Source organism: Chelonia mydas, chromosome 5, assembly GCF_015237465.2.
Source record: "Chelonia mydas isolate rCheMyd1 chromosome 5, rCheMyd1.pri.v2, whole genome shotgun sequence".
NCBI classification, from domain to species: domain Eukaryota; kingdom Metazoa; phylum Chordata; order Testudines; family Cheloniidae; genus Chelonia; species Chelonia mydas.
The window spans coordinates 12,493,610-12,505,826 of record NC_051245.2 but is presented as its reverse complement, the minus strand read 5'-3'; the positions used below and the strand labels follow the sequence as shown (position 1 = coordinate 12,505,826).

At 42.6% G+C, this 12,217-nt stretch overlaps 1 protein-coding gene across 1 annotated transcript; it reads left to right on the top strand.

Moving 5' to 3' along the window:
- The first annotated feature begins 1,617 nt into the window (after positions 1-1,617).
- On the top strand, positions 1,618-11,814 carry ATP5F1A (ATP synthase F1 subunit alpha). The gene is made up of 12 exons (XM_037902465.2): positions 1,618-1,893; positions 3,036-3,114; positions 4,535-4,704; positions 6,651-6,824; positions 6,915-7,081; positions 7,255-7,403; positions 8,931-9,082; positions 9,218-9,442; positions 9,573-9,680; positions 10,368-10,512; positions 10,885-11,035; positions 11,599-11,814. The coding sequence occupies exons 1-12, from the start codon at positions 1,834-1,836 to the stop codon at positions 11,678-11,680; spliced, it is 1,662 nt and encodes a 553-aa protein (XP_037758393.1). The 5' UTR covers positions 1,618-1,833; the 3' UTR covers positions 11,681-11,814.
- The last annotated feature ends 403 nt before the right edge of the window (positions 11,815-12,217 follow it).

The following is a 12,217-nucleotide window of genomic DNA, read 5'->3' as shown; positions in this document are numbered from 1 at the left end:
CCAGCCCTGATCCCCCTGCTGCCCTCCGAACCCCTCAGTCCCAACCCGGAGCACCCTCCTGTACCCCAAACCCCACATTCCCAGCCCCACCCCAGAGCCCACACCCCCAGCCACAACCTTCACCCCCTCCAACACCCCAACATCCTGCCCCAGTCTGGTGAAAATGAGCAAGTGAGTGAGGGTGGGGAGAACGATCAACAGAGGGAGGCGAGATGGAGTGAGCGGGAGTGGGGCCTTGGAGAAGAGGCAGGGCAGGGGGCAGGGTAGGAGTGTTCAGTTTTGTGCGAGTAGAAAGTTGGCACCCTGCCCCCGGCCGCTGGTGCTGCTGGCCCCTGGGACCCCTCCCCCAAGAGCAGCAGCCCCTCGCCCCTCCCATAGCAGTGCCCAGCCACAGCCCCCCAAAGCAGAGTTCCCCTCATCCCGCAGCTAGTTGGGTATATAGTAAAAGTCATTTCTGAATTTTAGTTTATTGACTGTGACCTGTCCATGACTTTTACTAAAAAGACTCATGACTAAATCGTAGCCTTAATCATAGGTTCTGAGTAGGATAATAGATAGATAATACTTTGCTTTTCTGTTTAGAAGTCCTAAATTCCAAGCTTTCAAAATTCATGAGTCAGGCCACCAAAAAAACCATGAGATATCTAAGGTGCCACAAGTACTCCTTTTCTTTTTGCGAATACAGACTAACACGGCTGCTACTCTGAAACCTTAAAAATAATGACAGGTTTCAGAGTAGCAGCCGTGTTAGTCAGTATCCGCAAAAAAAAACCAGGAGTACTTGTGGCACCTTAGAGACTAACCAATTTATTTGAGCATAAGCTTCCGTGAGCTACAGCTCACTTCATCGGATGCATTCAGTGGAAAATACAGTGGGAAGATTTATATACACAGAGAACATGAAACAATTTATATACCTGATCACTCTCGTTACAGTTTTCAGAGTAACAGCCGTGTTAGTCTGTATTAGCAAAAAGAAAAGGAGTACTTGTGGCACCTTAGAGACTAACCAATTTATTTGAGCATGAGCTTTCGTGCATCCGATGAAGTGAGCTGTAGCTCACGAAAGCTCATGCTCAAATAAATTGGTTAGTCTCTAAGGTGCCACAAGTACTCCTTTTCTTTTTTCTCGTTACAGTGTGTATGGTAACACCCATTGTTTCATGTTCTCTGTGTATATAAATCTCCCCACTGTATTTTCCACTGAATGCATCCGATGAAGCTTATGCTCAGATAAATTTGTTAGTCTCTAAGGTGCCACAAGTCCTCCTTTTTTTTCAGAATCCCATGACTCCAGGATCTGGAGCTTCAAGAAAACCACCAAACATAGGGATATTATTGTGAGAGCTGGTGACACTGCGTACCAGTGTGGAATGAGCACTATCATGTTGGCTATGGGACAGGGTGGCAGGGGTCACAAGTTAGCTCTACCCTCTGCCAGCCTGGACTGGCCTCACCCCTTAGGCGGGGCCTGCCTGGGGGAGGGGGAGCTGCTTCTGCTTACGATGGGTGGGGCCATTTCAAGGGCAACGGACAATTTTTTTTTTAACGATTTCAAACTGTTTTTTTTAAAAAAAACAGGAAACTGCCTAAAAACGGTGACAAAACCCCGACATCGTGAAATAAAAGGTGTAAGAGCTCACTCTCCGGGAGGGGCTGCCAAAACCGCTTCCGGGTCAGGGCCCGCGCTTGCCCCGTCGCGGCGGGGCGAGGGGCGTGACCTTCCCGCAGAAGGGGCGGAGCGGAAGCGGCCATTTTGTGCGGAGTGTGCAAGGCGCTGGCGGCGGCAGTAGCTGCAGGAGACACTCCCCGGTCGCCCCTCAGCCCAGCAAGATGCTCTCGGTCCGCGTAGCTGCTGCCCTCGCCCGCTCGCTGCCCCGGCAGGCCGGCCTGGTGAGAACGCGCCGGGCGCGGGGGAGCCGGGCGCACCCGCCGCCATCTTGGAGTGCGGGCTTGGGGTGACATTGAGAGGGGCCCGTGGGGCTGCCCGGAGCCGGACCCCCTCACCATCTTCCTCCTCTGGCTGGGCGCTGCGCGGGGCCCGGCCCCAGCGAGGGCAGGCCCGGCCCCAGCGAGGGCAGGCCCGGCCCGGGTCCCTAGGGCGGGAGGAGACGCGCGGGGGTCTGGGAGGGCAAGCGCAGGACTGAGCTCCGGGCTGGGGTAGCCCTGGCACCCTCCCGCCCCGGAGCAGGCGCCTTGGGATCCCGGGTGGGAGCTGGGGTGGGAGCGCAGGGATCTCTGAAGCTACTCAGCCCCAGGCAGTGACCCTGGCGAAGGTGAGCGAGGAGCGGTGGGGGCGTCCCGGTCTTACTGGCCTGGCATTTGCTTGTGTTAACACTGTGGATTAGACCGTCTTCTGGAAGCCGTAGTGCTGCTTTATGTCTTGTGCAGTCTGCCTTGGTAGCGCCAGCTTCTTTGTTGTTGTCTTTTACCCAAACTCATGTTCATGGATCTCACTTATGAGGGTGAGAACTTAAGGAGGACACTCTGTGCTTAAATTGATTACATTTTTTTTTTAAAAAAATCCCAGTTTCTGATAGTGCTCTTCTAAAAATCCTTAAAAGAAAAAAAATCAAACGGTCTTGTGGCTTAAAAACCGTTATAGCAAAGAAGAAAGTCATTAAACCCAAAGTGCTGTGAGTGATCACCTTGCTTAAAGCAGTTCTGGAAGATGCTCATACACTACAGTGATGAGGACAGCGTAGAATCTGAATAGAAAATGCATTAAGTAAACTAAAAATTAGGAACTCTTTACTAGCTACTTTTAATTATACTAATCTTGGGCCTGATCCTTCAAACTGTGTAGGAGCCTTCTGTTGAAGTCAGTGGGGTTCTGCATGGGGTATCGCCAGGAAGCAAATTGTGAAATTGAGGCATTAGGTGTTGGGTTTCTGTCTGGAAATTTTTGTACATGCAGGTGGCTTTCAAGGTGGTGGTGTCCTTTAAAATATTGTTTCTCCTGCATGTTTTTACATAGTCAGTAGAAACCCCAAAAAAATTACTGACTCTTTAAACAAAATGCTTTTTTTTGTTAGGTTTCCAGAAATGCCCTGGGTGCAACATTTGTTGCTACAAGGAACATCCATGCCTCCAAAACTAGTCTTCAAAAAGTTGGTGAGTCCAAAAAAACTTCTTAACATAAGACACATGCTATTCATGCAAATGTACAGGTTCAGATTTGCTAACCAAACGGCAATATTCACAGCAGATAGAAAGATGACCTTGCGATATGAGTGCTACGTTTCAGTTTGTAACAATGTCTCCCATCTCCTTGTTTTGTGGAGATTTGTTTATATCAAACCATGTTTTAGAAGTTTCATAGATATTAAGCTGTACCTTAGTTATTTTGTTTGAATGACTTGGTCAATTGTCAATGGTATGCTCAAACTAGAGAGAATGGTGTGGTAGTCTTAAGCATCAGATCTAGTTTACCTAGACTACCTGGAACTGAAGGTTGAATTTAGCCCTTCTAAAAGAGCTAAAGGGAGTACCATGCAGAAGAGCTTTGAAGTCTTAAACCCCTGGTTCCTGTTGGTTCAGTATTCGTGTTAAACTCATGGCTTTCTCAAGTGTTTGGGTTTGACCCTGTGTCCTTGGTCATAGTTTCCCTGTCCCTCCAGCAGTATGCTTTCTCTGGTTGGCTGTATTTTTCAGTGCTGCTGTAGACCACTAGTCAAGTGGTTTAATACCTTTCAGGATGTATGACTTTTTTTTTTATAAAATGTAAATGTCTTAACAGCATGGGCCTAGTTTGTCTACTCTGTTGGTACAAGCTTTTGACCTTAGTTTGGCAGTGTACCATAACCAAATTCTAATGGAGTAAGACACAACTCATTCAATTAAACATAAATTAAAACAAAGAACTAAACAGACTAGATTAATCCTGCTTTGGGAAAAAACAAACAAACGTTTGTTAGACTAAACAGATTGAAACAAACCATGTTTTTTGTGTGTTGTTTTTTTTTTTAACAAAGCAAGATTAATCTCCCCGGGGTGGGCAAACTTTTTGGCCTGAGGGCCGCATTAGGGTGTGAAATGGTATGGTTTGCATTTACAGAATTTTAATATTTACCCAGTCCAAGTGAATGCTATAGTAGTCTAGCCACAGTGGAACTAGGTTTAGATCCTGCAACTGGATTAGCCCAGGTGCTCCCAAGTGGAGCCCTGTACATCTTGTTACTACCTGTCCACCAGCTTCTAACCCCTCAGTGGGTCCAAATCTAATGGTTTTTTTTGAGAATTAAGTGGTCGCATCTTAATACACTTTAGCCAGCATCACTCCTGAATTCATCATGCTAAGCCTGACAGAGGCGCTGTGCTGTTATGATGATAGCAAATTCCCATTTAGATATGGGAGCAGATAGGGCTACCATTGGCTGTTCTCCCCAGCAAGCTGTAGTTCTAAAGAACAGTTGTGCCTAAGATCTTGCATTATGCCAGGTTTAACTTGTATTTTCTTGAATTAATGCTCCTAAATTCATACAACTGTTTCAACAAGGTACTGTTCTAGTTTAAAATTATTCGTTCTTACCAGGCACTGCTGAGGTATCCTCTATTCTTGAGGAACGTATTCTGGGCGCTGACACCTCCGTTGAGCTAGAAGAGACTGGGCGTGTGCTGTCCATTGGTGATGGTATTGCACGTGTATATGGCCTAAGGAATGTTCAAGCAGAAGAAATGGTGGAGTTCTCTTCTGGACTAAAGGTAAACTTGATACAACTAAAACTTTGTTTCGGTCTGAGTGATCCTCGTGATGCTAAAAGCGTCATTGGAACTTCTGAGATTTTACTTGATGGCATACTATGTGCTGAAGCACTTATTCTCTGCTTCATATGGGAGTGCAGGGAATATTTTGAGTAACATTTGTTGTGGAGACCAGAATTGGAATCTGAACAATAATGTCATGGTTTTAGTGTGTTGGTATTTAGTTTCCCTCTGATGTATCGCTGTCTTGCTGCTTTATTTCTTCACACTTTCACTTATCCAGTAAGTCTTAAGATAGAAACTAAACGGAACAGGTGAACTTGTGAGGGTCTGAAGGAGGGGCTTCCCTAGTTTCAGGGAATGGTTTTTTAGTTCAGTGAAGGAACTTTAACATGGATGAATACAGTGCACAGTAATCAGCTGGATTCTTTATTCAGGAGTCAGCAGTCCATTATGAACAAAGTAGTGAGATGAACATATTGTTCTGATCCTCACAACACCTGTGAATGCTTGGTTAGTAACTTATGAGTGATTTTTGTTTTCCATATGACTTGTCTCCAAAATAATGGGAAGGGGCTTGAACTTGATACTAGAAGCCTATGGCTACTGTTTCAGGGAGTGAGGTGGTTTTTAATCTAACTAGACATTAGATTGCCAAAACTAGTACAGTGAAGGAGCTTTTAATTTACAGATGACTTGGAAAACACACTTCTCAAAGACTACGCTTCCCAGGAAAAGAGTTAATCCAGTATGTGCACCAAAACTTTTTAAAGGGGCACTGTTTACCCCTTTGAACTGATATTTCAGTTGTCATAGTACTGAAATATTTACCTTGAGGGAAATTATTTATTAGTACGTCTCTTCTCAGAGCTAACTGTCAATTTTTTGCTATTCTTAAGCCAGAATTGCTTGTTTTAAGATCATAAGAATGGTCATACTGGGTCAGACCAGTGCTCCAGTGATGCATCCCCTGTTGTCAAGTCCAAGATTTTGGCAATTGGAGGTTTAGAAGCAGTCAGAGCATGGGGTTGCATCCCTGACCATCTTGGCTAATTGCCATTATGGACCTGTCCTCCATGAACTTACTAATTCATTTTTTTTTTTTAACCCACTTATACTTTTGGCCTTTACAATATCCCCCCACAAGGAGCTCCGCAGGTTGACTGTGGGTTGTGTAAAGAAGCACCTTGATATTTTTTTAAACCTGCAGCCTATTAATTTCATCAGGTGACTTTTTTTGGTTCTTGTGTTATGTGAAGGGGTAAATAATACTCGCTTTCTCCATGCATCCATGATTTCATAGACTTCTATCATATCCCACCCTAGTCACTCTTTTCTAAGCTGAACAGTCCCATTCTCTTTCATCTTTCCTCTTATAGGAGTCGTCCTGTATTCTAATAATTTTTGTTGCCCTTCCCTGTTTCTTTTCCAATTCTAATATCTTTTTAGCGGTCCAGTGACAAAAGTGGATTTATGTAATAGCATTATATTTTTCTGTCTTAGTCCTTATCCCTTTCCTAATGGTTCCTAACACTTAGCTTTATTGACTGCTGCTGCACATTGATCAAATGTTTTCAGAGAACTATCCACGATGACTCTAAGATCTTTCCTCTGTGATAAGAGCTAACTTCGACCCCATCATTTTATATGTATAGTTGTGGTTTTCCAATATGCATAACTTTGCATTGTCATAGTGTCTTGTCATTAATTTAAAACATATCTCTAGAGGTCCCTTTCCTTCTAGAACCAGCTTAACTATAGATGCACATCCTCAGTCTACCTGTTGTGGTAACTTTATCTATGGAGAACTCAAATGTGTTTAAGCCTGTTATCATTCAGAATACCTTCATTTTTTGTAATTCTCTTAGTTCTTGCAACAGTTTAACCAGATATTAACTGAATTCCTGGCTGCATCATGTTCCATAATGGCATCACCTCTGTTTTAGGGTATGTCCCTGAACTTGGAACCGGACAATGTTGGTGTTGTCGTGTTTGGTAACGACAGACTGATTAAGGAAGGGGACGTTGTGAAGAGGACTGGTGCCATTGTGGATGTTCCAGTTGGTGATGAGCTCTTGGGCCGTGTCGTAGATGCGCTGGGTAATGCCATTGATGGAAAGGTAAATGTGGCAAACAAATTTTGTTGTATCTTAGATTATATAGTCACAAATGCTTTGTGAATAGCTACAGAATCTCTCTTTGCTTTCAAGGGTCCACTTGGTTCTAAGACACGTAGGAGAGTTGGTCTAAAGGCTCCTGGGATCATTCCCAGGATCTCTGTGCGTGAGCCCATGCAAACTGGCATCAAGGCTGTGGATAGTTTAGTACCCATTGGCCGTGGCCAGCGTGAATTGATCATTGGTGACAGACAGACTGGGTAAGCAATCTGTGTCTTCTGAAGCTTACTGTCTAATGTCTAAGCTGCTAAGGAGCTGTTGCTTGATGGAAGAAAAGGGGTACACAAAGCTAATCTGTACATGTGGAGGGAAGAAAACAAAGTAACTTGGACAAATTAGCCCATCTGAGTTCTCACTTTCTACTACTTTGCAGCAAAACTTCAATTGCTATTGACACAATTATCAACCAAAAACGATTTAATGATGGAACTGATGAGAAAAAGAAACTGTACTGTATATATGTCGCAATTGGTCAGAAGAGATCTACTGTTGCTCAGCTGGTGAAGAGGCTTACTGATGCAGGTATAAAGAGTTGGAGAAAACACTGGAATTCTTTAAAGTGACTTTCTAATTCAGCTTTTACACTAATACTATTCCTTCTGTGCATTTAATAATGGGTTAACTGGTGCAACTTGATTAACTAATACAAATGTTAAATGTCATGGGAGTGCACAAATCTCCCCAAGAGCAAACTGTCTGCTGAATCTCTGATGCACAAGAAAAGACCCAGCTTGATTTCAGATCCCAAATTGTGTTTTGCAGTACTTCCAGTTGGCAGAAAAAGCACATTCTGTTCTTTCCATGCTTGCCTCAGCAACTTCCAGTTTGACAGTGCTCCTGTCTGGATGGCTTTTCAGAGTAGAACTACGCTATTGATTTTAATGTCTAGCCAGCCCTTCTCTTTGGCAGTAGGCTGGTAACTATCCCTGACAAATTGCTGTGCATTGTACACACTTCATAAAGTAGATAAATGAATGTCAAATAACCTGTGTCTATACTTCGTGTGCAGATGAGTTTGCACAAAATAAATGGGGCATTTTAAGAGTAATGATAGTAGGTCAGGCTGAAGGAAGGACCTTAATTGTAGTCTCATGGTTAGTAACTACAAATGTTGTAGGTCGGTGGTTCTCAAAGCTGGTCCGCTGCTTGTTCAGGGACAGTCCTGGTGGGCCAGACAGGTTTGTTTACCTGCTGCTTCCGCAGGTTCGGCCGATTGCGGTGCCTGGACTTTGAGATCGCGGCGGACTGACTTTGAGAACCACTGCTCTAGGTCAAAAAGAAGGTTCTCCTTTGCTTACCTCTATTTTGAATTCAATAGTCTTTCACTGCTATTTGAAAATACCCGACACTGATAATGGAGGTGTACTGCTTTGCTTCGTGGGCAAGTGGTGTCAACTTCTGGCAGGGTGGGAAAGGTTGAAATCTGCTGCAGTACGTTCTCACTCTAACATGCTGTAGTCCCATGGAGCAAAGGGCAGTGATAACTTTGCAGAAGCTGAGAAATTGTTACCTTGGAGTCACCTGAGGAAGGAGCCCTTAAGCTTATGCATACTTAAGCAGATAATGTAATACTATAGCAGCAGCTTCATTTCAATTTAAACTATAAATGTATCTCATTAGAGGGAGACCAAAACAGTGACTGAATTAGTTACAAGACTTCATCGCTATTATAACAGGTTTCTATGAGATTTTATTTTCCTCTATCTAGGGAAAAGTTTTTTTTGTAAGCCAAAGATTGTTTTGCTTGCTGTTCTATGCATCTTAATTTGAGATTGGCAATTTGACTAAATCTTACAGTACATGTAAACATTTATCAGATGCAGTTCTTAAAGAAACCTATCCTGATAGAAATTTTTCTGCAGCAAATTCCCTAATTGGGGAGTCAGTAAACTGAATTGTCTTTGTGTTTGCCAAACAATTACTGTTTTAGTAATATGACCTCAGACGTCCATTTTTATGTCCAACGGGGTATGTAATCTAAGAGGAAGAGTCTAAAGTGGTTTTTAAACAAAACAACATTTATCAATAACTGTCTCAAACTCTTTTCAGATGCTATGAAGTACACTATCGTGGTTTCTGCAACAGCATCAGATGCTGCTCCTCTTCAGTATCTGGCTCCTTATTCTGGTTGCTCCATGGGAGAGTATTTCCGAGATAATGGGAAACATGCTCTGATCATTTATGATGACTTATCCAAACAGGTAAAATGAAATATTCCCTATTTCAAGAAACTGACATAGCTTTGGGAACTTAACACTGGAATTTAAACAGATGTATGATTTAGACTTGTCTTTAGAAATTTGTTACTTTTCTAAAGCATTTTTCTTTTTATACAGGCTGTTGCCTACCGTCAGATGTCTCTGCTGCTGAGACGTCCACCTGGTCGCGAGGCCTACCCTGGTGATGTGTTCTACCTACACTCTCGTCTCTTGGAGAGAGCAGCCAAAATGAATGACTCCTTTGGAGGTGGCTCCCTGACTGCCCTTCCTGTCATTGAGACTCAGGCTGGTGATGTGTCAGCCTACATTCCAACTAATGTAATCTCCATCACTGATGGACAGGTAGGATTTAAGAATCTATTTCTTGTGTGCTGGTGTAATTGAGTGATCTGATAAGTAATCCACTGTGCACTTTAATAGTGAGTAAGCCTGTTAGTATCTAGGTAGAAACTTCAGAAATCTCTCTCTTCAGATCTTCTTGGAAACTGAACTGTTCTACAAAGGCATCCGTCCAGCCATCAATGTTGGGCTGTCTGTTTCCCGCGTGGGTTCTGCTGCCCAGACCAGAGCCATGAAGCAGGTGAGCATAAAATAACTTAAATGTTACCAGAACACTTGCTGCTTAAAAACAAGGACCTCTAGGTCCTGTCCTATACTCATTTTCACTTCTTTTTGCTAGCGTTTAAGATTGTAACACACAAAGTAGCTGCACGCTTAAACTGACTTCACTGTTGTAAATAACTGTAAACTCCCAAAGACTAAACCTCAAGAAACTGGCCTCAGCTTTCTGTTTTTTGTAAATATTTTTGGAGTTATAGAAATCCCCCCCTCTCAATTTAGACATGATGAAATCAAACAGAAGTATCAAACTATTGTCTATGTTGAATCCAGACCTGAAGATATTATCTCTGATCAGACTTGTGGTAATCTGTTTAATCAAAATATGAAGGTGATAAATGCTAACTTGCACTTTAATGTAAATTGCAACATTGTTCTCCACTTACAAATTTACTTCAGGATGCAACACAGCTCTACTACCTGAACTTCTGCTTACCTTCTCTCTGTTCTTGACAGTCTGTTTTTTTCTTCTCATCCTTACACCCATTATGGTGCTCTTTTATGCTTAAGTGAATTTAATACCCATCATATGGACCTGAAATGAACCCATGTTGCTCTGATAGCTTTCTAAGGAAAATAAGTTAGAGGATTTTAGCCGCTTGCAAAATGGAGCATAAAACCAAACCCAATAATTTTTCTTGTATTTTAGGTGGCTGGTACCATGAAGCTAGAATTGGCTCAGTATCGTGAAGTAGCTGCTTTTGCTCAATTTGGATCTGATCTGGATGCTGCTACTCAACAGCTGCTGAATCGTGGTGTGCGTCTGACTGAGCTTCTCAAACAAGGACAGTATTGTGAGTTCCCTGTCTTTTTATCCAACACTTAACTAGCTGGGGAAGAAACAAGTCTGGGTCCATAGCAAGGTCGGACCGGCTGCAGCCAATGGGAAACACTTCAGTCCTTTTGGGTGACTTCTGGTTCTGATATGGTGTTGCTAGGCCACTAGAACTTTCTGACTACTAATCATCAGGTCAGCTTGTTAGTACAGCTACAATAACATAAAGCTGAGTAGTTGTGAACAAGTTATGTGCAGAATGCAGTCTTCATTATTTTTGAATCATCTTGTTGCACATACACAGTGAGCTTTCCAGGGACTCCTACACAACTCTGAGCTATGTTCTGAGGCCAGACATACAGGTTGGCTAACACTACCCTCTTCTGTGCAGCCCCCATGGCTATTGAGGAACAGGTTGCAGTCATCTATGCTGGTGTAAGAGGTTACTTGGACAAACTGGAGCCCAGCAAAATCACCAGATTTGAGAGTGCTTTCCTAGCCCACGTTCTGAGCCAGCAACAGACCCTTTTAGGCACAATCAGGTATGTGTGTCTTCAGTGTTCCCACTTTTATTTTAAAGGTGATATATGCGTAAATACGTCAAACACAAAGATTAAGATTCTTATTGGTATGTAACAGTGAAGTCTTGAGCATTGAAATTGGATTTTTAAATTGTGAGAGTAGAGAAGGAAGGGATGAACTATTTGAAGGATAGCAATGGAGGGCACATGACCTGGTCTCTAAAACTTATCTGAAGCATATTGGATTATCTTGAAGTAAAGGTCACTGGCAACAAACAGAACCTCATTTAACCTAGATACTGAACTTTGTGCCAGAAGTGTACTTTCCTTCTCACCCAACTGAAGTCTGACTGTTGTTTCCACAAAATAGTATATTAACTTCAGTAGTACACTCTAAAGTACAACTTGATGCATTACCCTTGCATTCCTGTTCACTCACTTGCTAGCCTGACACAGACCTCCCACTTACTAGTTAGCAAGATTCTAGATTGCATTGGTGGTGGTGGTCTTTTTGTCAAGGGGGAGAGGTTAAGGAATGACCTATTGGGTCTGAAGTGTAATTTGTGCCTGTCTTTTTCTAACAGGACTGATGGGAAGATCTCTGAACAAACAGATGCCAAGCTGAAAGAAATAGTCACAAACTTCCTGGCTACTTTTGAAGCATAAACGCTTAACTGTTCTAATATGCCACACTGTTTGTCACTGATAATTCTAGGGCTCTAACTCCATTCTTCAGAAGTTTGTGTGACTTGACTGTACAGATATCTCACTGAGAATAAAAGGTCCCATGTAAAAAAAAACTCTAGACATTCATTATAAACTGACGCCTTTCTATCCAGGTATTCTAGGTGTGTATACATAAATTACTAAAACAACACAAATTTAAAATTTTAACTGATAAAACTCCCTGAAACTTTCCCTACTCATTGAAGTGCTGTTTATAATTCTGGAAAGCATGTGGAAAATATAAGGCTCAAATTTTGTCACAATACTCAGATCAAATTTTGCTTAATGTAAACCTATTTGTCCAGGGATGGCACTGAGAATCTAAAGTCTTAAAAGCTAAAGTCTGGGTCCTTTCTGGGTCACTTATCAATAGGAATAAATTCTGTAGCTGAAATGAACAGCTCAGATACATGGTAGGCTGGTAGCAGGTGCCCAGATCATAATGATAGGTACTAGAAACCACTTAAATCACATTCT

Bases quoted from the DNA above. Each gene is read 5' to 3' on its own strand.
- ATP5F1A (XM_037902465.2), top strand. From the start codon at position 1,834: ATGCTCTCGGTCCGCGTAGCTGCTGCCCTCGCCCGCTCGCTGCCCCGG. The intron at 6,825-6,914 runs GTAAATGTGGCA...TTTGCTTTCAAG, and splicing joins GTAATGCCATTGATGGAAAG to GGTCCACTTGGTTCTAAGAC. The intron at 9,083-9,217 runs GTAAAATGAAAT...CTTTTTATACAG, and splicing joins ATGATGACTTATCCAAACAG to GCTGTTGCCTACCGTCAGAT.